At 35.2% G+C, this 27,292-nt stretch overlaps 1 protein-coding gene across 1 annotated transcript; it reads left to right on the top strand.

Moving 5' to 3' along the window:
• The first annotated feature begins 4,111 nt into the window (after window positions 1-4,111).
• Window positions 4,112-6,792, top strand: LOC135842711 (uncharacterized). Its single transcript, XM_065360301.1, has 2 exons — window positions 4,112-4,339; window positions 4,455-6,792. The coding sequence occupies exon 2, from the start codon at window positions 4,514-4,516 to the stop codon at window positions 5,642-5,644; it is 1,131 nt and encodes a 376-aa protein (XP_065216373.1). The 5' UTR covers window positions 4,112-4,339; window positions 4,455-4,513; the 3' UTR covers window positions 5,645-6,792.
• The last annotated feature ends 20,500 nt before the right edge of the window (window positions 6,793-27,292 follow it).

Raw genomic sequence — 27,292 nt, 5'->3', positions numbered from 1 at the left:
CCAGGGGGTACCTGGCCACCCTACACGTCTGCGAAGATACGTTTTCTGACCTAGCACCGACGAGCTCGAGATATCCGCGCTAAGTGAAGATCGTCTCATACACCAAGTACCGAGATGGTACGTACTTGGTGCATGAACGGAAGTCTTAATAGTCCCCACGTTACGTACGCTTCTAGCTCTGTATAGAAGTCATTGTACGAATACCTACCTAATGTATTCAGGCCATATCTCACTATATCAGATTCATGTATACAAATCAATTTGGTCGCGAATGATCCACCAAAAATGATTCAATTCGTTCGTGAACGATTCACTAAAAATTAATTAATGAATCGATTCGTTCGCGAACGAGTCACCTATACGAATCAATTCGTTCGCGAACAAATCTCCGAAAATTATTCAACTCGTTCGCGAATGATTCATCAACAATTAATCAATTCGTTCATGAATGATTCACTAAACATTAATTATCCGTTCGCGAATGATTCACCTAGAAATCAATCAATTTGTTCAATCACCAATCGTTTGTGAATGATTCGATTCGCTTGAAAACAGATCAATTCCTACATATAAGTAGGTATAGAAAATTTTTACAGAAATTGAATTAATTCGTTCACGAATCATTCACTTGAAAACTGCATCAATTCATCATCAATGAAAACATCGCATATGGTTAAAAAGCACCTTTTTTTCTTGGCTATATGGTCTAAAATAGTAACACTACATCCCAAAAGTGGTAACACTACATCCCAGTTGAAGACCGCGGCACGCTAAAACGTAAAAGGGATCAACTAAGATCAAACTTTGAACTTTGAATACTCGAAAACGGTGATACATAGTTAGAGCTTCGGAAAAAAAACCATTGTGAAGAGGATGAAATTTCGCACATTCTCGTGTATTAAAACATGTATGTGTTCGATGAAAATTTTGAGTAATTGCAGTTTGAGCTTCAAAAGACGTTGAAATCAAGATTACTCAAAATTTTCAACGAACACATACATAGGTAAAAAGGAACCTTTTAGCGAGAAGTTGTTAAATTGGAAAATGGCCTCCGCGATCCCTCGCCGGTGGTCTGTTTTGAGAGTCTAGGGTGAAATGAGATTTTCAGAAGCGGAATGTAGGTATCATTTTTTCCATTCAATTTTTAGAAAAAGCTGGGGAAATGCAAATTGGGAAGAAAACCTTCAAAATTACTCGAGTATTTCGAGGTATCTTTTTAAGGTATATGACCCCCCCCCCGACCACACAATAACGCCACAAGCTCAAATTTCAAAATAAAATATAGAGAATTTCGTTGACCTTTGATTTGTTAGGATTTTATATTATGTAACAGCTATCAGCTAATTTCGAATTTTAACTTACTTTTGTTCCGGGAATCGTCTGCCAAAATTCAACTGTAGAAGTGTAGATATTACTGGAAGAGAGGAAGAGACGAACAAAAAACGTTATCAGAACTGGTTGCCTATCTTGTGAATTGAGGGCACCACGTGCTACGCAAAATAGAAACTTACTGATTTTTAAAGATTCATTAAATATACGGAAATGTTTGAATCATTCAAACGATGCCCATAATCCATAAATTATTCGAGTAGAGAACAAAAAATATCTATTATTATGACATTTATGACAGATTGGCTATCTTAAAAATTGAAGGGGCAAACTTGATTCAAAATTTCCAAATTTGGAATGCTTCGAATTGAAATTTTCAAATTGTGTTTGCGCCTTCAATTTTAATTTTCGAAGATAGGCACTTTTGGGTTACTGTGTAGTGGGAGAAAAATACACGCAGTTCTGCCACCTATGTGGGAGAAAAATATTTTTATCCGTCACCTACACTGGGAGAAATTTATTTATGAAAAGTTCAGTCACCTTAATGGGAGAAAATTTTCCATTCTCTTAACTGGGAGGAAAATTCTCATTCGCTATAGCAGCTGTATATTTTTCTACCCCCTATGCGACAGATTTTCGATCATTTTAGTGACCAATTATGACGTCAGTGACCAAGCCGCGACAATCTGAACTTCCTATTCAGTGGTGGTGGCGCTTACGTCCAATGATAATCAAGCAATTATCGAATACAGCCGATTATACTCGATTACATCATCGTTTTTTAGGTGGTGGTGCCAAGCTGTCCACCACTCTCGCGATAACAGCCAATAGAAAACCAATTCAACACAAATATTGCCGAGTATAATCGAATATGACGTAATCTAGCGCCAGCCGCGAATGTTAGCGCCGCTAGAAGCATTGAGCGCATGCGCCACTGACTATGTTGCCTTTCCCTGCCCGATTTCTCGTAAAAGCGCAGTTATAAAACAGCTGATCCGAGACAATTCAGGTAGGACTGCAGACATCGACGCCGCCAAGTATAGTTCCAACTTTACTTCCATCTCCGCTAATGGGCTGGAGCCCATTAGCCAGAAGAGACCAATAAATCCATCTTTAGCTCAATATTTCCAACTGTAGTTCCTACTGTTTCCAGCTTTAGCTTCCTTCAGTTCATGATTTATTGGACTTTGATGAATTTTGGCGTCTGCAGCCTCAGACTTAGTCTTCATCTGCGATGACTTTGTTTCTCAAGTTAAGTCCCAATGGGTCAATTAGTGTATCTTCAGCTGTCTCGGATCACTCTTTGAAAAACTAGAGATAGGTTTTAATCACAAGTTGCTTTGGTTCACATTCCAACTTTAATCTTAAGTTTCAAGACCTTGGCTCACATTGTCTTTCTTTATTTTCTTTTTTGTTTGAAAATGATGTATCGCTCAGGACGTGCATTTTAGTTTTAAGTTCAGACGCATCGCTCAGGGTGTCTTCCTTTCTTTTTTCTTTTTTTAATATTTATTTTCCTTTTTGTTACTCCTAGTTTAAGTATTCCCAGAATTCCCCAGGGTTGCGATCCTTTTTATTTGTCTTTGTTTTATCCCTTAAGTATAAGAATAAATGTCCTAAATGTGAATTTGTCTTGGACTTTTATTCAACTTTTGTGACTTTGAGAATTCAATGAATATTTCCAACTTTACCAACAATATATCATTCCGTCGTAAGTTCCATCTTGACTTAGCTCAATCTTCAAATAACTCCAGCTTTAACCCCACGTATTATAAAAATGTAAACATTGGGGAGGGAACCCATTTTACATCCGCGATTCGTCCGATCCTGAGATCTTGATGAGTTAGCATAGAATCGCGAGAGATATCTTATATTTCCATCACCAATTATTCCACCAGAACAAGAGTGCATGAATCCGATATCCAGATGGCCAAAGAGGATTTGAATTAGTCTATATTTTCTTATCTTCAAGAAATCAAGATTCAAAAATCTTCATTTTTGAATTCTTGGTGAAAAATCAAAAACTTCAAAATGAAAAATTTAATTTTTTGTTTTATGGTAGTTTTTGGGTTTTTCCGAATATTTCTCCCTCCACAACTGAAGTCATTTTTCAATGATGCAAACATTTTCTTACCATCTGTGAATCGAAGAAGTTACACCATTTTTGAAAAATTCCCCAAAAATGAGAAAATGTTTGGATTATCCAAATGACCCTACCAACTCGTAGTATTTGAATGGACGAACAAAAAAAGTTATTATGACAAATTGCCTATCTTCAAAATTGAAGGGGCAAACACAATTTGAAAATTCAAAATTTTCAAAATCTAGGACACGAAAGTTGACAAATTTGGAAATTTTGAATCAAGTTTGCCCCCCCTCAATTTTGAAGATGAGCAATCTGTCATAATAATATTGTTTGTTCTCTACTCGAGTACTATGGATTATGGGCATCATTTACTTAAAAAATGATTATGATTATGATTTATTCATTTCCTTTTTTTTGATGAATTTTTCAAAATTAGTAAATTTTTAATTTTGAGGAGCGCGTGGCTCCTTCAATTCACAAGATAGGCAACCAGTCCTTTCCTTATCTCGAGGCTCGAGTACTTGGGATACGAATGTACAGTGTTGAATTGTGGCAGACGATTCCTGGAACACCCTGTAGAGTGTAGTGGAGTGTCTTGTCCCAAGCCTCGTGTGTAGCGCAGACCCTGAACCAGTTTCTTTTGTTTATCCAGGTCGTTATGTACCTATTCTTAGTTATTCGTTCTTAGGCGTTGATCTGTTGATAAGAGATGATATTGTTTTCTGCATATTATCTATATTTTAAAAGAAGGATACTATAAATGTGAATTTTTCTCATGAAAAATGGATTAAGTACGCAAAAATTCTACATGTTTTAATAATTTTAGGCCCCTGTCTATAACTGGAACTTGGAAGCAGTACAATGATTAATAGTGTTTCTCTTGGTTCATTTTGTTATTGTTATCAATAATTAGAATTTAGAATGGTATGTATGTACATATATGAATTAAGTTCAACATCATTATTTTTGGTGCTAGCAATTAGTTGATTAAAATCTCAAATCTTTAATGTCACTTTTTGAACATTTTATTACATTTCAGATTTATCGCCAGGATTGAATCAATACCTACCCATAGATCAACTCAAGAATACCTACATCATGAATGAAACCGAATCCAATGTGTACGATCTGGTATATCCCAGCCCTGTCACTTTGAAAGAAATCTCATCCATCGTAGTTGCTGTGCAATTATGGCGTAAAGAAATCTGCCCACATATAGAAAAGGAACGTCGAAAATTAAATGTGAAGTTGAATTTGAAAGAAAACGACATTCGATTGAGAAACGTGATTCCCAATTTGCCATCTGCGATTTACGATTACCTGGAGGAGTACGTCGAAATATTTAGAGTGTCAATCCTGCGATGGCTGAATTATCATCGTGAGAATATATTCACCAGCTGTGATTATGGTAGTCTAAAAAACATTTTGATCCGTTTCCATGATTTTTCATGGGACTGGAATGGCACCATTCACTATGCGCGCACAGCCAAACGGATGATATTGTGCGATCAATTCGATGAAGATGAGAAATTCAAGATCGCTTGTTTGTACTGCTTCGAAGACGATATCAAACGGATTTGGCCATCTGTCAGCTCGAATATGGATTGGAGTAGTATCGATTTTGATCATTTTCCACAATTGTTCTACTGGATTTGCTTTCTTAGAAACGAACTAGACAAGGTACCCAATCCACGAAATGTATCTATAGACGAGGCGATGCTTTATAAATGCAAATCACAATCGGTTAACGATTCGTTTGTGAAGTATTTTTGGGATCGTATACCCTTTGATAAACAGGCACAAATAGTTATAGAAAGGTATGTTACCTGGTCGCTAATATTTTGTAGATTTATATTACAGAAACTAAACAAACACAATCTTGAGATGTTTCTGAATGCAAAAGGTGCTGTTTTTTTGGGATTCCTGTTGTATTTTGGAGACGCTTCAGAGCTACGTACCGCTTTACGAACTTGGATGTACATTCAAAATAGAATCAGTAGTAGTCTTTTCATCAGTTATGTCGACAAATCGTTTCGGTGCGAGTGTTACATGGGCGCAGAATTTTATAGTTATAATAAACGGTATTTGTTCAGCAAGATATGGAAAAGTGCTCCACAGCATTTGAAACGATCGGCGATCCAAAATATACTATCAAACAGTCCATATCCTAGCAGTCCGGGGCACCCATTCCAGCGTAAACAAGTGAAATTTCTCTTCGTTCTATTATAGGATGCTACTGTGGAAGAGAGAAACACATTTTGGCGAGAACATTGGCGTAATTTTATCCGTTGGTGTGGTGCAGATAACCGTGATTTCATCGAATTGATGAAATTGTGCTTACAAACAGTTAACGAAATTGCGTTATTTAATAAAGCCACGATGGCGAGGTATGAAAATATAGCCGAGTACTGCGTCCCGTTGCTGAAATCAGGCTCGTTTAAAGAATTGAATGACTTTTTGTCCGTTTGCTGCCCGGATTTGCAAAAACGAAACGAGTTGAAACAGCGATTATTGAGGTCTAATTATGTCGATCAAAATTCTGTACTGACAACAAACGTAATCAGTAACCATAAATTGCTGAATGAGTTCGTCAACGATGCTTTTCAAGATGCTGCTGATCTTGGCGTTGAATTTAGAAACCAACTCGCATCATCACTTACAACCCAAAACTGTGTACTCGTATGTATTCGAGGGGGAAATTTTGGCCCCGTGATGGAGTTCGTCGATAGTTTTTTTTCAGATGAACAAGTAGTAGTAGTGCTTCTGAAAAAACGCTTATTTGAGTGTTTCAAAGATCATTTAATTAGTGGTAAATGTTTTTACACAGATAGTGTTTATGTGCAAGGATTTCTCATTTGGTTGCTGGGTAGCGAAGGCGAAATTATCAGATTCAAGCAATCAATATCAGTTGAGGATATTTCTCGTAAGTTGTTACCAGAACATCGTAGAAAAGAGCCGAGAGAAGTTGATGATACCAATGATTTCAAACCTGAATTTCCTCTGAGGCTAGATAATTTTTTAATGTGGTATTTTAACAATGACGAAGAAGAAATCGACAAGTTTTTAAAACTATTTTATGGTGAAACGGCGTCGTTCGCTCCTAGAAAACGTAGAAGAATGGAGTATGCCTAATTGTGGTCTAATTCTTCGAATCTGAACTTACTATATTCTTAAGTATTCAGCTTTGTTGAATAATTAATATCGTTTGTTTTTATTCTTACTATGCACATTGTACATCTACATACATTGATGATATTTTTATGAATTGTGAGTAGATAACCTAATATTAATTATACCTATTGAGAAGTAGGTACCTACCTGATAATAGTGATAATCGATTGTATCACTTGAGTGTTCTTACCTAATAAACGTATTGATGAATTTATCATGTTTATTTATAGAGTAGGTAAGTGGTAGTAAATTGGACGACTCAATTTTCCAGAAAATCCAGTAGCGCCACATCGTGCTGGAAAATGTTGTAAATTACCTATTCGTGAGGTTGATATACGAAAAATGAAATTAAAAAATGAAAATTGAACTGAAAATTCTGAAAAGGAAATTGAAAGCGGATGAAATAAAATTTAAAAAACTGAAGCTGAATTCAAAAACTGATGATAAATTATATAAAAAATAAAATCGAAAACGAAATAGGCTATAGAATTTTGTGTAATGGATTAAACGTTGAAAAATGGAAGTGAAACTGAAAATCCAGGAATTAAAATCGAAGATATAAAATTAAACTAACTATGAGACCATAAAAATAAAATTCCGAGCAAAAAATGAAATTGGTTTTAAAAAAAAAAACTCTAAAAATGAAATCAGAAAAGTCTGAAAATAAAACTGGAAGACCGAAAAACGGAAAAACAAGATCGGAAACTGAAAATATACATAATTTTAAACTGAAACTGATATTTGAAATCAATAAGAATAAAATTCAAGGATGAAACTGAAATTGAAAACTCTCTTCAACCCTTCCTGAGCAATTCTAAGAATTTTGTGTGCCGAGTGACCCCACAAGGATTCCGACATACCTCATTTTGTTTGCGATTCAGTAAAATTTTGGATTGTATAATGATGATGTCGATTATACATATGAACAGTGTGGACTTGTCAGATTTCAAGTTTCATCAAAATTGTTTCAGTCGTTTTCATAGGTACCTCAGTACTTGCCTATCAATAATGAAAAAATGCAAAAATAAATTTTGTTGCTCGATAAACTTTCAGGCTTTGAACTTTTGAAACATGATAATGATGGTGAAATGTCAGGCTGATAGCTTATGTGTATGTTGTGAAATGAGAAATGCCAAGTTTGATCAAAATTTGTTCGACCCTTTGAACCAATTCGTTCACGAACTCGCTGAAGGAGTCACTTACACGAATCAATTCGTCCGTGAATGATTCACTTAAAGTTTATTAAATCAGTTGATTTGATTTATTCGCGAACAAGTCATTTTGAAAGAATCAATTCGTTCGCGAACAATTCACTAAAAATTAGTTGAATCCGTTCGCGATCGCGAATGAATTATGATTCAATTCGTTCGCGAATGATTCACTTAAAAATCAATCAATCAATCAACTTTCATTTTATTTGGTTCAGCTTTTATGTATTACTTTATCACAAAAAGATTTTACGGATGATTTAATTCAATGAATTAATTCGTTCGCGAATAATTCACCAAAAATTATTCAATTCGGTCGCGAATGATTCGTCAAAAATGATTCAATTTGTTCGCAAATGATTCGCTAGAAATGATTCAATTCGTTCGCGAATGATTCACCCAAAATTACTTCAATGAATCAATTCGTTCGCGAATGATTCACTGAAAATGATTTAATTCGTTCGCGAATGAATTACTGATAATGATTCAATTCGTTCGTGAATGATTATTGATTCACCTGAAAATCAATCAATCAATCAATCAACTTCTATTTTATTTTATTTGGTTCAGTTTTTATGTATTAACTTTATCACAAAAAGATTTTACGGATGATTTAATTCAATGAATCAATTCGTATGAATCATTTCGTTCTCGAACGAGTCAATTACACGAATTAATTCGTTCGCGAATGATTCACCTAAAATTACATGAATGAATCAATTCGTTCGCAAATGATTCGCTAGAAAAGATTCAGTTCGTTCGCGAACGATTCACTCAAAATTACTTCAATGAATCAATTCGTTCGTGAATGATTCACCAAAAATGATTCAATTCGTTCGCGAACGATTCGCTAAAAATTATTCAATTCATTCGTGAATGGTTCACCCAAAATTAAATTAATTAATCAATTTGTTGATTGTTCGCGAACGAGTTAGTTGTACGAATCAATCCGTTCGCGAATGATTGATTCGCCAAAAAAATTATGCAATTCGTTCGCGAACGATTCATCAACAATTATTCAACTCTTTCGCGTATGATTCACTAAAAATTAATAATTCCGTTCACGATCACGATTCACGAATGATCCACTTGAAAATCAGTCGATTTGTTCAATCAACAATCGTTCGTGAATGATTCGATTCGATTTGCTTCGCTTGAAAACAGATCAATTTCTATACAAATGATTTACGAAAAGTGAATCAATTCGTTCGTAAAAGATTCTTATTTTACGAATGGGTGGAGTTGGGGGGGGGGAGAACTTTATAGGTTGGGTGGGGGAAAAAAAGGTTTCCATCATGTATAAACACCCTACTGAACACCCCTCGTATATTTTGAAAATTTTTGTAAAGTAATATTCCATTTCTAATCCACTAATTAAGTGGTTATTTTGTTTTCATGTTTCAGGCGAGGGTCCACTTTTGTTGCAAGAGCACTGAAATAATTTTAATATAAGTAAGTAAGTCAAATGTTTATGATTAATGCAAGATAGGTACATATATTAGGTAATTCATAAATTGAAGTACAATCTTTCAAGTAGGTACTTATTTATTTAACCCATCAAAATTCCTCGTCAAGCCACTTTTATTCATTTCCGTAATAATTTTTCATCACTATGAAACTTACTGACAACAACAACATGTCCAATTTGAAGGATCACAAATAGCTTTCACTCCTTCCCACAAGCATCCACCCACAGCACTACCCACAGCACAGTGCACAGTTCACCAGTGCTTCGCCGCAACCGCAATCTGTAACGTCACCACCACCCCCACAACCACCACCCCCACCACCACCTCCATCCAACCCCAGAGAAATTCCTGGCAAATCCACCGATGCAGTAATTCCGCCACCGCCGGCAGATACATCTACATCTGGAACGTCTAGATAGGGAAAAGGTGAACCAGGGTTGGTTGCTTCGTGAGCCATATCGAGAGCAGCCACGTCGGCTAAAACTACAGTACTGCTAGTATTGCCTGAACTGGTATAACCAGATTGACCATTAGGAACTGGAGGCTGATACGATTGGGTCTTTGACCCAGAAGTAGGGTATCCACCACCTGATGACGGGATCGGTGGCCTGTATGTGTTTCCCGAAGGAACACCGGTCGTAATACTGGAAGGGGCAGGAGCGACTTGAGAAGCGATCGGAGGCTTGTACGATTCCACTTTTTCAGAATTTGCATCGTTCGAAGAAGCTGTCGGAATCGGTTTCGGTTTCAGGTTATCGTTTCGTTGATCAGATCCTCCTTTCGAAGGTTTATCTTTACCATCGGTGCTGGGTTTTTTCTTGAAAATACTGTTGTCGCCGGTTAAACGCAGTTTTTCGCCCAATTTTTTCAGACCTGCTGCGAGCGAGGATTTTTCTTTCGGAGAGTCCTTGTTGGCAGGGAATGCCTACGGTTGCAAAAAGTAAAAATATGTACTGTAAATTACCAGTTGAGATGATATGGAATCGATTTTGAGGTTGAAATTGCACTAGTGACAGGTGTTTGCGGAACCAGAAATGTAAAAATTATACATTATTTCTACTTCTATGTACTTAGATATTCATTTTTGACCGATGGCTTACGATTTTACTGGGGATTTTTTTAGCGAGGCTTCCTAATTTGAAAAAAAAATTGAAAAATTCTTGTATCCTATGGTTTGTTGAGTGTCAAGATGAGCTGGTTTCGAATTTCAACTTACTTTTGTGATTTGACCCCCCCCCTCTCCTCTCTCTCGAAACCATACAATAAAACCGTACCAATGAGCCTCCTGTTTTAAAAAAAAACAAAAAAAATGAAAATTCGTTTGACCTATGATTTGTTGGGTTTTTAGAAATGTTGGTTTCAAATTTCAACTTATTTTTTTGATAAGGAGCCTCTTGAGACGCTAAACGAGTCCTCCAAGTTTTGAAAAAGTTGATAAATTCAAGTGAGTACGGTTTGTTGGGTTTTCTGGGGTGCTGATTTCGAATTTTTGCTTCCTTTTTTGATCGATGTTCCTTATTGGTCTGTACCATGAGCCTTCAAATTTCAAACAAAACGTAAAAATTGTGTGACTTGTGGATAGTTGGATTTTCAGGTTTGCTGATAATTTCAGAAAATTGAAAACTATGAGCCACATCAAAGCTAGCATTACGTAAAAAAATCGTCAATACTGTCAAACTCTGGTTTAATCACGAGAGAAATACATACCTACATATATCGACTGAAATCCAAAAACGACCAAAAATAGTCAAATTAATATACCTAGAATGACACCTGAAAGTTATTTTTGAAAAATAATTTTTACGAAAATTGTCAAAATACATAATATGTTGAAAGGGATAAACGATAAAACGAAATCAGAAAATTTTTAAAACTGTGGAACTCGTATTTTTTGATACAACGGTGCCATTCCAGGAATCATTATCATTAAAAGCAAAACTACAAAAAAAAGGCCAGTGGCTCTGGCTACTCAAAAAATTTAACTTAGCCTCGTCGGTTGATGCCAATCTGAAAAACTGAATATTTTCCATTTTTAGGGATGAGGGGGGTGGTGCTTCAGTAGGTATTCTTGCATAAAACGGATCATTTTAGAACTTTCCCCTCATAGTTTCAATCAAATCAGCAATAAGCTGAGTCAAATGCTAGAGGAATTCAATCAAAGCAACTTTTGTCGGTGTTTAGAAGAATTAAGCTCAAATGCCGATAAAGAATAGGTACTCCTTGTGGAAAGCTACAAAGCATTTAAAATGTCTTGTGGTCCAGAACCGAGTTCAACCAGTGGATACGCCAAGATGAAGAAAAAGCGGAGCGCTTTGTATTGCAGAACATCTGTATTGAACATTCCAACTACACAACATTCCATCCACCACAGCACTAACAGAAGGTTTAAAGCCAAATCTCTTGATAAAACCAGTTACTCCAATAGAAGTTGCCAAAGAAATTGAAAGAAATTTTAATCCAAAGAAATCTGCAGGTGTTGATCAAATCTCACCAAGAATACTAAAGGAGTTATCAAGAAAAGGTATTGTGATGCTAACATGCATATTCAATGCATGCTTTCACCTAGAGTATTTGCCACAGTGCTTCAAAATTGCAAAAATCATCATGCTGAAAAAACCAGACAAGCCTGAAGAAAAAGTGGAATCATATAGACCAATTTCAATATTGCCTGCAATATCAAAATTATATGAAAAGTTACTTCTAAAATGCCTCAAACCTATAGCCAAAATACCAGATCATCAGTTTGGGTTTTGTAATCAACACACAATGATAGATCAGGTCCACAGGGTTGCAGCCATCATTGAAAACGCATTTGAGGAAAAGAAATACAGTGGAACCTCAATAACTTGAAACTCTTCAACTCATAAACCTCTATCAGCTGAACCAACCTCCATTCCCCTTGAAATCTCAGTAACACTCAATGTCAACTTTACTCGGATAAGTCGAAATTGACTACACAAACCAGTTGTAACTCGAAGCTAAAATTTTGCTGAAAATAGCGAGAAAGCCTCTATAAGTCGTACATTGTTGGGTGTTTACCTCTATAACTCGAATATTTTAATTTGTACTTCTATCATTTATGCACTTACACATCTCTCAATTCATTCATTTTGTAAGACCTGTATAACTCGAACACTCTCAAAATCTTACCTACATAACTCGAAACTGATTATCTAGAAAAACCTCTATAAGCCGAATGAATGACCATTTCCCTTGGATTTCGAGTTATCGAGGTTCCACTGTACTGTTCTGCAGGATTTCTTGACATACCTAGCACAAGCATGTGACCAAGTGTGGCACAAAGGTCTCCAATCACAACTTGCTGAAATCCTACCAGGAAATTATGTTTGTCTACTGAAATCCTGCATATATCACAGGAAAAGCATTCAGGGTGTTCCACAGAGATGTCATATCTACTCAACATTCAATTAATGCTGGAGTGCCTCAGGGTAGTGTTCTGGGACCAATCTTGTATTTTAATCTACACAGCTGATATACCAACAACAGAAGAAACTGAAACTGCAACGTTTGCTGATGACACTACAATTTCATCAGTTCATTCATGCCAAGCCCAAGCAACAGAGAATCTACAAAAAGCCCTTTATGGAATCTCAAGATGGGCAGAACAATGGAAAATCAAGCTAAATGAGCAGTCAACTCATGTTACATTTACATTTGCCAAGAGAAAATGTGATGTTCAATACTCAGTTCACTCTTACATTAAACAGAGTGAAATTCCAGCTGCCAGCCATACTAAATACAGTAAAAGCTCATTATACCGCTCTTCAAGGGACCAGAGAAAAAGAGCGTTATAAGCCGAAGCGCGTTATAACCGAAAGTCTCATTTTAACGCTGATAAGCGTTATACAGCAAATTCTCATTTTAAAGCGAAAAAAACATCATAAAGGAAGTGGAAAATGATTTTTTGGCAACATTTTGCCATAAAAGTTTTTTTTGCTTTTTTAAAAATCAAAACTACAAAAATTACAAAAAAAAAACTGTTGCTGCGGCCAAAATTTTCAGAAAGTGATAATTTTTTACACATGAGTAAGCTTTTTCTCGCAAAAAATTGGGTTTTTCTTGTTAAAATTATTAAAAAAATGTGATTTTTCCTAAATTTTAGAGCGTTAAAACGCGATTTATAATCACTTATGAGCGTTATATCAAGTACTATCAACTAACAATACTGGCAACTCCATTTGAAATACTTACATTGAGCGTTTTTGTCGCAGCAAAAGCGCGATCTGAACAGCCTGGACAAATACTAACTCGTATCAAAAATGCACTGATTGGTTGGTTCATAACTGGTTTGAATCTCGCGGGTCCGTGAGATTCAAATCAGCAAATCAGATGCTTGTGTAAAATTTAGTTACTTGCCAGACCGCTAGGAGGATAAAACATCATTTTTTGATGGAGTTGCCAGTATTGTTAGGTGATAGTATTTGGTTATATCATGATTAATTTTACATTGGTTTAAATGGGGATGTCAAGGGACTGGAAGAAATCAGCGTTATAACGAAATCAGCGTTATATCCGAAAGCATTATAACGAGCTTTTAATGTATCTGGTATTCATCTTGACTCTAGTCTTACCTGGAGGCAGGGCCAGACCCATAGAACACGTGGTCTACCGAGATATCCCATTTCAGCCCCCTGATTTTGGACTCTTCAATTTATCAGCCAAATTTTTTCTCCCCCTTTTTAAAGTGCAGGACACTGAGCATAAAAATTCATTCAGAAATTTTTTAAGCGGCCCAGTTTTTACCTCATCAGCCCAAATATATTGCGGCCCACCGAGATTTTCTCAGTAACTCGGTGGTGGGTCCGGGCCTGCCTGGAGGCATCATATTGGCCAGAAGAAGACTTGATCAAATGAACCTGAAACTCTGCCGAATGTACTGGTTGATTGGATGTCATTCAAAAATGAAGATTGAGAGTAAAAGGCTAATTTATCAAATGATAATTAAACCAGTATGGACATATGGGATGCAGTTATGTGGATGTGCTAAACCATAAAATTGAAAAATTATCCAAACTGTTCAAAACAAAATTCTCTGTAGAATTACAGGTGCAAGATGGTTTCAAACAAATGGAGCACTACATAAAGATCTTGAGATAAAGTGGGTGGATGAAGTTGTTAGAGAATATGCAACAAAGCATGAGAAATGACTTCATAGGCACATCAACCCACAGGCAATTCAACTGGTAGGTACTAGTATGATGGTTAGGCATCTTGAATGTCAAAAGCCTCATGCCCTAGTGATGTAATATAACATGTTATGTATATGGCAGATTGGTTCACTAAGATTGTAATATTAATAAATACCAATGTCAAAAATTTCAATTAGGCAATATTACTTGAATATTTTCAACGTTTTTCTGTGAAAAGAAATAAGTGTTCGAAAAAAATATCAAAAATGAGTTGAAAACCTAAAAAATTAAAGTCGAAATTTTTTCAAAAATCGTCTCTTTATTTTCCAAGTTGAAAATTAGTTACAAAACTGGAAAATGGAACATTTTGAAGTTCAACATTTACCTATTTCAATTCTTAAGGCGAGTATAAATGCAACGTTGAGTACCAAAAATCTCAATAACAAATCAAAAATGATCATTTTGGAATTTCTCTTCTTTAGTTCTGGTCAATTCATGAGTTCTAAATAGGCCTGTTCAAAAAACACCTCAGCTAATTTTCTGTTGATTTCTGCTATTTATTTGTGATCTATTCCACTGTAGGTAAAAGGCGAGTGTTTGACGAGAATTTTTTCAGTATCCCACACAAATTTTGCTGAAAAATCAGCCTCTCAACGAAAAATACACGTGATTACCACAAACACCTGTCATCGAGTGCATTGGCCTTCAATGAAAATACTTATTAATAGACCTACAGTAATGAATAGGTACTGAATTGCAAACCTACCTGATACTCGTACATTTGGCACCATAATAATATCACTAATATAAGACCCAGCTGTATTTTACCCATTTTCGTCGAAACGTCGAGTATCGTAAGACAAAATAATCTACAAATTACGTTAATTACAAAATCTTACGACTGGGTTATTAACACTTGAGGTACTCAATGAAAGAACATTACACGAGATTACTTCTCGAGCGAATTTTCGCACCTTGATTTTGATTTTTTTGAACCAACATTCGTGCTGTTAACAAGACATCTAAATTACGATCCAGCGGTAGGTAGACGTAAAGACGTAGACGATATACGTGAATTGAATCATACTTACGACTTGTAATGTGCGATTTTTCTTCACTTGTGTTTACCTAAACGTAGATTTTATGGGTTTGAAAATTACTTTCGTTTTGCACACATCGAGGGAACAAGGGAATAGATTGTAGGAGAAGCAGCTAGGTACACCTGTTCAAAAAAAATTACTCATCGAATGCGTGGTGAAACATTTTTTTTTCGTTTCATCGTGTGATACCAGCAGACTTTGCTTGTGCATGAAATAGAAACGTTCATAGGTACGATGTATTACTATTGAAATTCACCTGAAGTCGATTTTATAGCGCATTGGAATTAATTTACAGAATGAATTTCGGCTTTCCAAACATGATGGCATACCTAATATGGACCGTTGAATCATGTACCAAGATGTTTAGGTCTCATAAAATTATGGTTTACATACTCGTAGTATCAGTGAAATAAAAAGGAAATCCTTTTCTTTATTTCGCTCGTCAAATGCCTACAATTGATTGAAAAAATGAAAAACAATTTCTAAATGAACATAAAAAATACACAATAAATGCTAAACTCCATCTTATGCAACTTTTTATTCTTAATCTCCTCACTTCACGGGATGCAATTACCGTCGCAACTCTCGCAGATCTTGCAACAACAACATAAAACATCACAACAACAAAATTTCAACGTCCCAACAAGACAATTCGCGATAGCATCGTCCGCTGGACAGGCACAACCTCCACAATCTCCACCTGCACCACCACCTGCTACTCCAGAAACATCTACAGGAGCAGCAGCGCTAAAAGTGGCCCCACTGTAATCAACACCTCCCAAACTAACGTTATTCTCAGACCCAGCAGCCTCGAAACTGGGAGCAGGAACAGATGAGCCATTTTCACCTTGGGCTCTACCTAAGTCGTAGGCAGCCACTGCGACACCTATTTGAGTCGTGTCGCTGGGCTGTGTAGTAGTTCCGGAAGGTGGAGGACCATGGTGCCGGCCGTGACAGCAACGACGACGCTGACCGTAGCTCTTCGAAGGTGGTTTGTAATCGGTACCAGTTTTGTAGACGAGATCCTTGAACATACTTTTTTCACCGCTTAAGCGTAGCATATCGCAGCATCTTTTGAATATGTTCCTGGATGATCCTTTTGAGGGGTTATCAACGTCGTTGAGTTGCGTGTCGATTGCTGCTGGAAAAACCTGTGTTGAAAGAGAAATAAGAGGACTTGTTTGAAAGAAGTGTTTTAGTAGCCTCAATTAGCCTTGCTTAATCCATATTTTCGCAAGTGTGTGTACTTGAGTTGGAGATGATGTCGTGATTAATTTGAATATTCAAAGGAGGGGGAGAGGAGGGTAGAAGCTGTGATTTTTTAGTTGACAAATTTAAAAAGTCACATTGCAAGATTGGTTGAATTTAATGCAAATTATTGTGCGAAATTTTAAAGATTATCGATAAAAGGTTCAAACCTCTTATATGTATTAAAATTTGCAAGATTGGTTGAATTTAATGCAAATTATTGTGCGAAATTTTAAAGATTATCGATAAAAGGTTCAAACCTCTTATATGTATTAAAATTTGAAAGATTCAAAAGGTGAGACCTGAACTTTCACGATGAAATCTTCATTTTTCGTACCTATAGGTAATATGCGCAACGTTTAATTTTGATTTCCAAAAGTGAGAATTTCTTTACAATTTTAGTGACGACGAAAGAAAACTCACATCAGGCGATTTTGACAAAAACTCATCTTCTTTGCAATTTTCCTAAAGAAGTACAAATTGATTTTTTTCAATTTCGACAAACAAGTGACACGTTTATGCGAATTATAACAAAAAAAAGAAGTGGGTATTTTTGAAATTTTGGTCAAAAAAAAGGTAGATTCACTTTTGGCCATTCTGAGGAAAAAATTGTGGCTTATTAGCTTGATGTATAAAAAAAAATACGCGTCAGATTGATTTTTCACAATTCTGCTTGAAAAGCAAGATTTTTTTGGTATTTCGCACACAAAACTGTTTTTCTTTTTGCAATTTTGATTTAGAAAAACAACTTTTTTGTGACAAAAAAGGCAAGACTTTCTGGAAAAATTTCGACTAAACAAAAGTTTGCATACACAATTTTGGCAAAAAAAAAAAAAAAACAAAACGGGACTTTTTGTGGCAATTTTGATTTAAAACACCATTTTTTTGGCAATATTGATTGAAAAACCAAGTTTTTTGGCAGTTTTGATTTAAAATGATTAAAAAACAGGAATTTTGGCAATTTTGGTGAAAAACTAGTTTTTGTAGACAATTTTAATCAAAAATTATCAAAAAGCCAGCCTTTTTTTTAGAAATGTTCATTGGAGATGATGAAAAAGCCAGGGTTTTAGACCACTTTGATTGAAAAACTGTATTTTTTGGCAATTTTGATTAAAAAACCCAGTTTTTTTTGGCAATTTTGATTAAAAACCCAGTGTTTTAGCAACTTTAATTAAAAAATCAAGTTTTCTGGCAATTTTGATTGAATAAACCCGGTTTCTTAGCAATTTTGATGGAAATAATTAAAAACCAGTTTTTTTTGGAAATTTTGATTGGAAGTAATTGGAAAGCCAGCTTTTGGACCACTTTTATCAAAAACCAGTTTTTTTGGCAAATTTTATTTAACCAAGTTTTTTTTTGGCAATTTTGATTGAAAAACCAGTTTTTGTTGGCAATTTGGATTGAAAATGATTAAAAAGCCAGTCTTTTTGGCAATTTTAATTTGAAATGATTAAGAAGCCAAGTTTTTAGACCACTCTGATTGAAAAACTGGATTTTTCCGCAGTTTTGATTAAAAATTCGGTGTTTTGGCAACTTTGATTAAAAATCTAGTTTTTAGGCGATGTTGATGGAATAACCAGGTTTTTTATAGCAATTACCTATGATTGAAAAGGAAGTTTTTTTTTGGAAATTTTGATTGGAAGTGATTAAAAAGGCTAGTTTTTAGACCGCTGCATGTTATCAAAAAATCAGTTTTTTTTGGCAATTCTGATTTTTAAAAAACAGTTTTTTTGGCAGTTTTAATTTAGTAAAATGATTTAAAAAACAGATTTTTGGCAATTTTAATTAAAAATGATTAAAAGCCAGGTTTTTAGACCACTTTGATTGAAAAACCAGTTTTTTTGGAAATGTTGATTAAAAACCCGGTGTTTGGAAGTACCTTGATTAGAAAATCAAGTTTTCTGGCAATTTTGATTGAAATGATTGAAACGCCAGTTTTTTTTTGGAAATTTTGATTGGAAGTGATTAAAAAGGCAAGTTTTTAGACCGCTATGCATATCAAAGAATCAGGTTTTTTGGGCAATTCTGATTTTAGAAAAAAAAAAACACAGTTTTAATTTAGTAAAATGATTTAAAAAACAGATTTTTGGCAATTTTAATTAAAAATGATTGAAAAGACAGGTTTTTAGACCACTTTGATTAAAAAACCAGTTTTTTTTGGCAATTTTGATTAAAAACCCGGTGTTTGGAAACATTGATTAGAAAATCAAGTTTTCTGGCAATTTTGATTGAAATGATTGAAACGCCAGTTTTTTTTGGAAATTTTGATTAGAAGTGATTAAAATGCCAAAAGACAGGTTTTTAGACCACTTTTATCAAAAAACCAGATTCTTTTGGCCATTTTTATTTAAAAACCCGGTTTTTGGCAATTTTGATTGAAAACCAAGATTTTTGGCAAAGATTTAAAACCCAATTTTTTTTGGAAATTTTGACAAAAAGCGCATCTTTTTTACAATTTTTACAAAAAAAGAAAATTTGTTGCATTTTTTTGACATTACAAGTAAAAGTAGGTAAATATTCAAGTTGATACATTTTTAGGTACCTAAGTACCTAATTTTAATTAGAAACCTGTTTTTTTTTTAAATTTTTAAATAAAGCAGATTTTTGCACCGAAAAGGTACCACTTCTTAATAATTTTGACTACATACAGAAAGATTTTATTTGTGATTTTGGCTCAAAAAACAAGTTAGAATGCCATCTCAGTAGGTACCTAGTACCTACCTATAAGGAGTACATGGGTCCTTAATTTTGATAGAAATTTGAATGAAGAAACGTTCAAAGTGAAGTGGCAAAATGATCACTGCTAATTTTGAGTTGCTGAGCTAGATTATTATTTTGAATTAACCCCTTGATACCCCTCCTCCTAGACCTTATAGTTTAATAAAAATTTCACCATTCACCCTAAGAGTTCATGCTTCGGGATTTTAAATTATTGATCTTGAATCCATCCTGATCAGTGGGAGTAGAAGAATTCAGAATTTCAAGGTCACCTAGATATTTCTCCCTCCCTACCTCCCTCCCTCCCTCCCCTCCCTCCCTCCCTCCCCTCCCTATTCATTTGTTTATGAAATATTTCAGGTGATCCCGAGTAAAATCGAATAGGTAACTACAGATAATAAAAACGAAGAAACTTTAGCAGTTAGCACCTGGTACTCTCGAATAATTTGCATAGGTTTAAAGGATTAGACTTCGTCAAAATTACAGTACCTATAGCTCTATTTCAAATTTCACACTCAGCTGAAAGTCACAACCTACGTGAAATTTCTCGATACGAAAAATACACGTACAAACACTTGCCATTTGTTCAGCACCACAACACAGTAAATTCAAGTGGAAATTTTCTAGTTCAAAAACATACCTGGCACAGTGAACACAACAATAACGCCAAAGAAAAATTGATCTGCATTTTACTACGAGTACTTTCGTCGCCTGTACAACAACCTACGACTACGTTATATTTTCAATTTCAAGGCGTACCGAAACTGACTGAAGCACCAGACTATTAAGAAGTAGGTAACATTATTAATTGCGACTTCTTAAGCGAAATTTTCTACCTGGGGAACGTGTGTTTTTCAAATGAGCTTACACTAGCTCGAGTAGTTTACGAAGACGTAGCGTCGACGTCTGAAATTGAATCATAGGTACCTATTCGTATAGGTATCATTGATTTATATGTCGCCTACGTACTCGCAACTGTCGAACATGTGGTAGTGGTTTTTCTTACCATTATTATGTGCAATACGAAGGAGTATAATATCATGTTGAATTTTTTGGTTAAATGACGAGTATTCGGGTTAGGTGAAGAATAATGAAGACGTTCGAAAAAATTACTCATCGATTGGGTTAGATGGTAAAAAAAATACGTCACTGAAACGTGCATACCTACTTATATGTAGCTAAAATTTGAACAGTTGCAACATAGGTATCGTGCTCTTGAAATCGTGTTTGTGGGTTGTTGAATCTCGCGATCGTTGAATCACGTACCTACCAATATGTCTAAAATTATGATTTATGAACTAAACAAATAAAGGGGGGAAAACCTCTGAAATCATTCGCGAAACAGATGTCCCAATGTCTCAATTTTTGAAATCTTTTTCATTCCGATTCGATTTCGATTCAGTAGGGGAAAAAAGTCAACCAAAGTAAGATATCAAAAGTCTACCAATCTGCATCTCGAATGTCTTGCATAAAATCCAACCTATGATATCCTAGATGAGTACGTACAATACGAAAAAAAAAAATCTGCAACATACTAGAGGTGTCAAACACAGAAAAAGAAGCACACAGAGTTAGGTCATTTCGCCGTATGCGAGCATTTACCTAAGTACCCCGAACGATGATAAAATTTCTTAATTAAAAAATAGGTACCTACGTTTAGTGAAACGAGACGAGAATAATGAAAACGCGAATCCCTTTTCCCCACCTTTACATCTCCGGTCGGTCAACCTGGTTTCATCTTAATGTATAGTTTGGTACTGAAAGCTCACCTGGGCGGGGGTAAACTGTGTAATAAAAACAACTGTTGCTACGTTGCTGAGTTTTGAATTAAAATTTCCAGAATAACGTCGTCGACAGCGACGTCGTTGTATAACGAGTTCTTTCTTTTTCATTTTTCTTCGTGTCTTTTTTCCTCCTCCTCCTTCTCCTTTTCTTTGGCCATAAATGCCGCCTTGTGCACTTATTTAACGGTGTAAAGGTTCGCAAAATAGCACGTACGAGGTGTCATCGGTCGGGTGATAAATGCTCGCGGGATTACGACCATAGATAGTCGACAGCCAATCTCATATGACTTGGACGTCGACTGAAGGGTATTTGATATATCTAAAAAGTTGTAAGCTGCGAATTTCGTCAGGTGTCCCGGGAGAGTATTAAAGATAGGGGTGGATATTATCGTTACAGATGGGTAGATAGGATACGTTTATAGGTAGGTTATTAGTGTATAGATTTGGGGAATTCCGAATTGATTTCCAGCGAAATAGAGTTTACACTGAAAAAAAACAGCCCCTAGAATTAGGAAATTAATCCTTTACACAAATCATGTTTTAGTTTCATGCAAATTTTACCAAAAGCAATCAAATTTTAAATTAATTTCATTTTTAAAATTTTTTTCAGTTTTTGATTCAATTCTCTTTTTCTAATTTGTTTTCGATTTAATCAGTTTAAAAATTGTACATATTTTTAGGGTTCCCCCACCCGGAGAACCCTATTAAAATCGCTTAAGTTTTCAGTTTTTCAACGCTTCGACAGCAACGCTATCTGGTGCCACGTAAAGAGAATTATTATTTATGCGAATTGACAAATTTAATTGGTGTAAGGATTCAGAATTTCAGAAATACGATTGATTTGAATGAAATGAACAAAAATCTGGTTTACGGACGTTTTTAAAATCTCTTTTAGTCTTTTTAAAACACTATTTACACAAACTTTTAAACTTGGTAAAATCCTAAATCCATTTACAAAAGCTACGAGTACTACCCTAGCAGAAGAATTCAGATTCTAGGTTCTGGTGGATTTTAAATCTGTCAAAATCCTGGTGAAAAAAAAAACAAATCTGGGTCATTCCGCGTAAACTGAGAAAATTGAATCTAAAATTTTTCAAATTTTAAAATTATTTTTTGGAAATTTTTTTGGCCAAAATTGTTGATGTTGGGTTGGTGGAGATCACTGAGCATGTTTCCTGAGCAGGAGCCCCACTATTAGTGGCGAGGGGGCACTTTTTTTACACGACAACGGACGATGGACATGCTTGACACGACGATGTACATGTTTGACACAACCAGAGCCTGTGATTGCGGATAAAACAAGCAATCAATGTCATGGATGACTGTCAATGTCAAAAATGTCTGTCGTGTCAATCGGTCTTTTGTTGTGCCTAATTGCTTATTTAAAAAGCAGAAACACGACGATGGACAAAAAACTTTGGCTATGCCTATGGACAAAATTTCTCTTTTTCAGTAATTAAGGGAGGGGATTAATTTTTTTTTCAAGAGTTGATAGCTTATTCAACTTGGTATACTTGAATACACTTTTGGTGTAAGTTATCAAAATTTTCTAATTGAGGAAGAAGGGTTAAAAATTACACATGACGAAGGACATTTAGGTTCGGAATTTCTGGTTTTAGAGAAATTTATTGTTGTGGCATGAGTCCCTCTCCCCAGTGTTGTCATAACGTTATTCATAACGTAACGAAAAAACAGAAAAAACCGGAATTTTTTCCGTTATAATAACGTAACGATAAACGAAAACGAAATTTGTTTCAGAAGAAACCGTAACGAAATTATAATGTTACAAAAAATCTTAATGCTATAACGAAATGGAAAACGAAAAAAATCCGTTTTTTTCCGTTTTTTTTTCACTTTTTTCTTCAATTTTTTGGGAAAAATGATAAAAAAAATGATTAATTAAGGCTATTCTCTACCCTTGTTATCAGTAGCGATTTTTGATGAAAACTACGAACTTTGGCCGGGGATTGTGCGAAAACTACTGGACGGATTTTCGTGGGGTTTGGTTTATTTTACTCAGAAAACATTCAAAAGCGAGGGTATGTCGAGATATTTTTGATTTATGTCATTTTGTGGCCGTCATTGGGAATTGAATGGAGGTATTATTGATGCTCAGATCTCCATTGGAAAAGCTTAATTGGAAAATATGGCTACATACCCTCGCTTTTAATGATAAATTATTAGCATTGGTGAAAAAAAATTGAAAGAATTTTGAAAATTCACGGAGAAATCCCCGTCTGAAGTTTAGATGGGAGCGGGTCGCGGGACATAAGTACGACTAAATTCGTTCACTCGATTACATGCAATCTTATGAACGAACGATGAAAATAACGAACAAATCGGCTTCATATTTCGAACGTTTTCACTGGGGTAGAGAATAGCCTTAATAAAAAATTGAAAAAGTTAGTTTGAAAATTGAAAAATACTGTACTTGAAAATGAAATTGATGTAAAAATTTATGAGCAGAAAAATACACATGTATCGAATAAAATTTCACATTTTTTGCAAATGTTTGGTTAAGAATTTGAACGTAAATTTCGACACCACTGCCCCCCCCCCCCAAAAATTCCATAAGTGCTCGATAGATGACCTGCTGAAACTTGAAAGTCGTACTAAAGTCTTATTTTGTCATTTTTCAATAATTTTGTTAGACATCCTAAAAAATAGAAGTACTGACAATTGGAAAAATTTCATAAAAATAACTGCATAAAGTGGCTCAATTGACTTAACAGTTCACCTATTAAAAAAATGTTGCAAAAATAGAGAAAAGTGCTTAAAAGTTGGAATGAAATTGCATAAAGTTACTGAGAAATGAAGGTACACTTTAGGTATACTGACCAACCTTGTACTTTTTTCAGTTTTTTTTTCAGAGAAACCCCGAATTTGGGCATTTTTGTGCTATAACAAAAAACGAAACGAAATAACAAAATAATGGAAAAACAAAATGATGTAATAACGTTAAACGAAAAACATAACTTAACGGAATTATCTGTGCAACAAAATAACGGAAAAATAATGTAACGAAAAATTTCACAAATCTGAAACGAAACGATATAATGTAATGAAAAAAAAATTTTGTTATGACAACACTGCCTCTCCCAATGACATTAAAAAATACCTGGATCATGTAGCTATGCTGAAAGGTAATCAGGATTGCCATATTAGAACTTCAAAAATGCGTATTAAATACACCCATGGCCAAAACAAAATCGAGCATGACGATGGACAAATTAAAATAAAAATCATGTGACAGTTCTCTTAATTGGTTTTACTCACACTGAAGAACCTCAAAAAAAATGAAAGATTCATTAAGTGAATATTTAACTTATGTGGTATCTAGAGGGGGTGCGTAAAGGTTGCACCATTAATTTCTCATGTTGGGCATTTTGCCTACTTTTTTATTTTAAGGGGCAAACATTTATGAAAAAAAATCGTATTTTCCACATTTACTGATATTTTATTTTTTTCAAGTTAAAATTAGGTGGAATCATTTTGACTCCTCACTGACAATTGTGTGTCCATGTCCAACTTGCTTGTGCACAGCAATTTGCCTATCCTTTTAATTTAAGGGGCAAAAAATTTCGAGCTTCTGGTCTGTACAAAAATTGTTCAAAAATTTCTGCCCCTTAAAATAAAAAAGTAGGCAACCTTCTGAACACGGCAAATGAACGACAGAACATACACACATATGTACCAGGAGTCGTTACTACCCTATCACTCGTTCCTGCGGAGCGAACGCATGGAGAAACCGGTTTGTGACAATTGTCACCATGTTGAGGGCGGCGGGTTAAGTTGAACTTCAAATCAGTGGTCCATAAACTGATAACAAAGCAACTGAAACATGACCTGGGACACACACGACGATGGACATTTCAGCTATATTCTTGATTGGAATGGGAAAATGACCCCCCTCCCCCCACCTGTCCAATCTGTACTAAAATGTAGGGGACAACGTCCCCTAATCATAGACCCCCAAACAATTATTGTTGCCCTTACAGTTTTGGAGCTATCCCACCTGGACACGATATTCTCACTTTACGCAGAATGACCCATCTAATGATCCATTTATTTTCACTCGATTTTATTTTTCACTCAATATCTCAATAACTATCTCAGTTGTTGAAAAAGTACTGTACCTATGATTAATAAAAAGTGAATAAAGGAACAACCGATGAAGTACTTATGGCATATTTTTAATATTATTTTACAAGAAATGTCTTAGGTAAGTAATTCTTTATTTGTACATCTGCCTATAATCTTGCAACCTCACATTCTGTTAAGGACATGAACAATCTTGGATCATCTCCATTATTCCTACACAACCGGCTTCTTCGAAAAATGAAGTAAATCGAAACACTCGTTAGGATAATCAGAAAACCACAAATTATAACTAATGAGATCAGGTTTAACCATGTGAAGCATCCTTCTGATTGGGAAGGTTGAATTTCATCCTTGGAATCTTTTTTGAATCTTCCTTCAGGTTGGGAAGGTTGAATTTCATCCTCAGAATCTTCTTTGCATTTTTTTTCAGGTGGGGAAGGTCGAATGTATTCTTCAGAATCGATTTCAACGTGAGTAAAAGGATTATAACACCACTGTTTTCTGCTTGAAGATGTCACATTATTACACAAGCAAGTAAAATCCAATGCTTTTTTAGAAAACAATGGTCGGAGTAAACATAGACCTTTACAGCTTGAATTCTTACAAGGATTTGTGATCTGCAAAAATTGAACAACAAATTAATGTACATCAGTATCCTTTAAGTCTGTAGAATATCTATTCCATCTTGGAGACTAAAACTAACTTTAAGTACGGATTAATTTAAGAAATAGGCAGGCTGATACGTAAGATAGCTATGTAATGTAGGTTATAGGTACTCACTTTATTGCGTTGTGAACCCGGATTAAATGCATACATGTAAAAACCATACATTACGAGATCCGTTTTATATAAAATCGGGCATTGCGAGATCCTGAGATCCTTTTGCCGGATCTCGCAAGTTCTCTCATATGCCACGGTACTCGTGAGATCCGGGGGACCCTGTACACACATTTTCAGCCGGATCTCGTTTTGCCTACTATTCATATACTTATACACATGAAACTTGGTATTACGCAGCCCATACCCGATGTTACCCCGACTATTTCCAGCCCAATCCGACTATTTGCGGACCGGGTCCGGTCCGCAAAAAGTCATTTGAATTTTTTTCACTTTTCTCCACGTTTCAGACCAAATGAAGATGATTGACAATTTTTTTTTTTTTTTTTTTGGCGGAAAAAGTCGGTGGCATATTGCGAAAACATACAAATTAGTCCGCGGTATAATTCTGAAGGTAGCGCTGTAATCGACATACATGATACACGCGACTTTTTCCAGCCCATGATATTTCACTACTTTTTTGCAGCCCGTAAGTTTGGCAACATGTTATTCGCGTACTCGCATACTGATTTTTTTTTTATTTAGTCAGTGAAAATGAGTTCATGAAATTTTCTGATACGTATGGGATGCAATAATTGAGGTAGTGGCTTTTCGGAGTAACATGGTGAGATCGCTTTTGCGAGATGAATATTAGATTCAGTTGATGTTGACTCTTTTGAAATTTGTCTAAAATATTCAAAAAATGCAAAAAAAAGTTCAAATTTTGAAGAAGAAAAAAATCATATTTACCTAAAAAATGTGACCCATTGGCTGGTTTTTGGACAAAAATGTCTAAATTTGTTCCAGCCAAGTCTTAAGACTTGACTGCCGGCCCACCTCCTCAATTTTTTATATTTTAGAAGTGGGTTACCTACTGGCAAAATGGCTGTCATTTTGATTTACAGGTCATCCAAAATCTCAGATTTTGCTTTCCAACACTCTCTAAATTTGAAACGGTCAAATTTCACTGCTTAGCAGTCACGACATATTTTGCCTTTTTGAAAACAGTAGTTTTTTACTGCAAAACAGTGAAAAATCTACTGAATTGGTCAGTAAAAAATCATTTTAACTGACCGATTCAGTAGATGTTCTACTGTTTTGCAGTAAAAAAC

Source organism: Planococcus citri, chromosome 1 (genome assembly GCF_950023065.1).
Source record: "Planococcus citri chromosome 1, ihPlaCitr1.1, whole genome shotgun sequence".
NCBI lineage: Eukaryota > Metazoa > Arthropoda > Insecta > Hemiptera > Pseudococcidae > Planococcus > Planococcus citri.
Note: the sequence above shows the minus strand (reverse complement) of the source record. Positions and strands in the feature narration are given on the sequence as shown.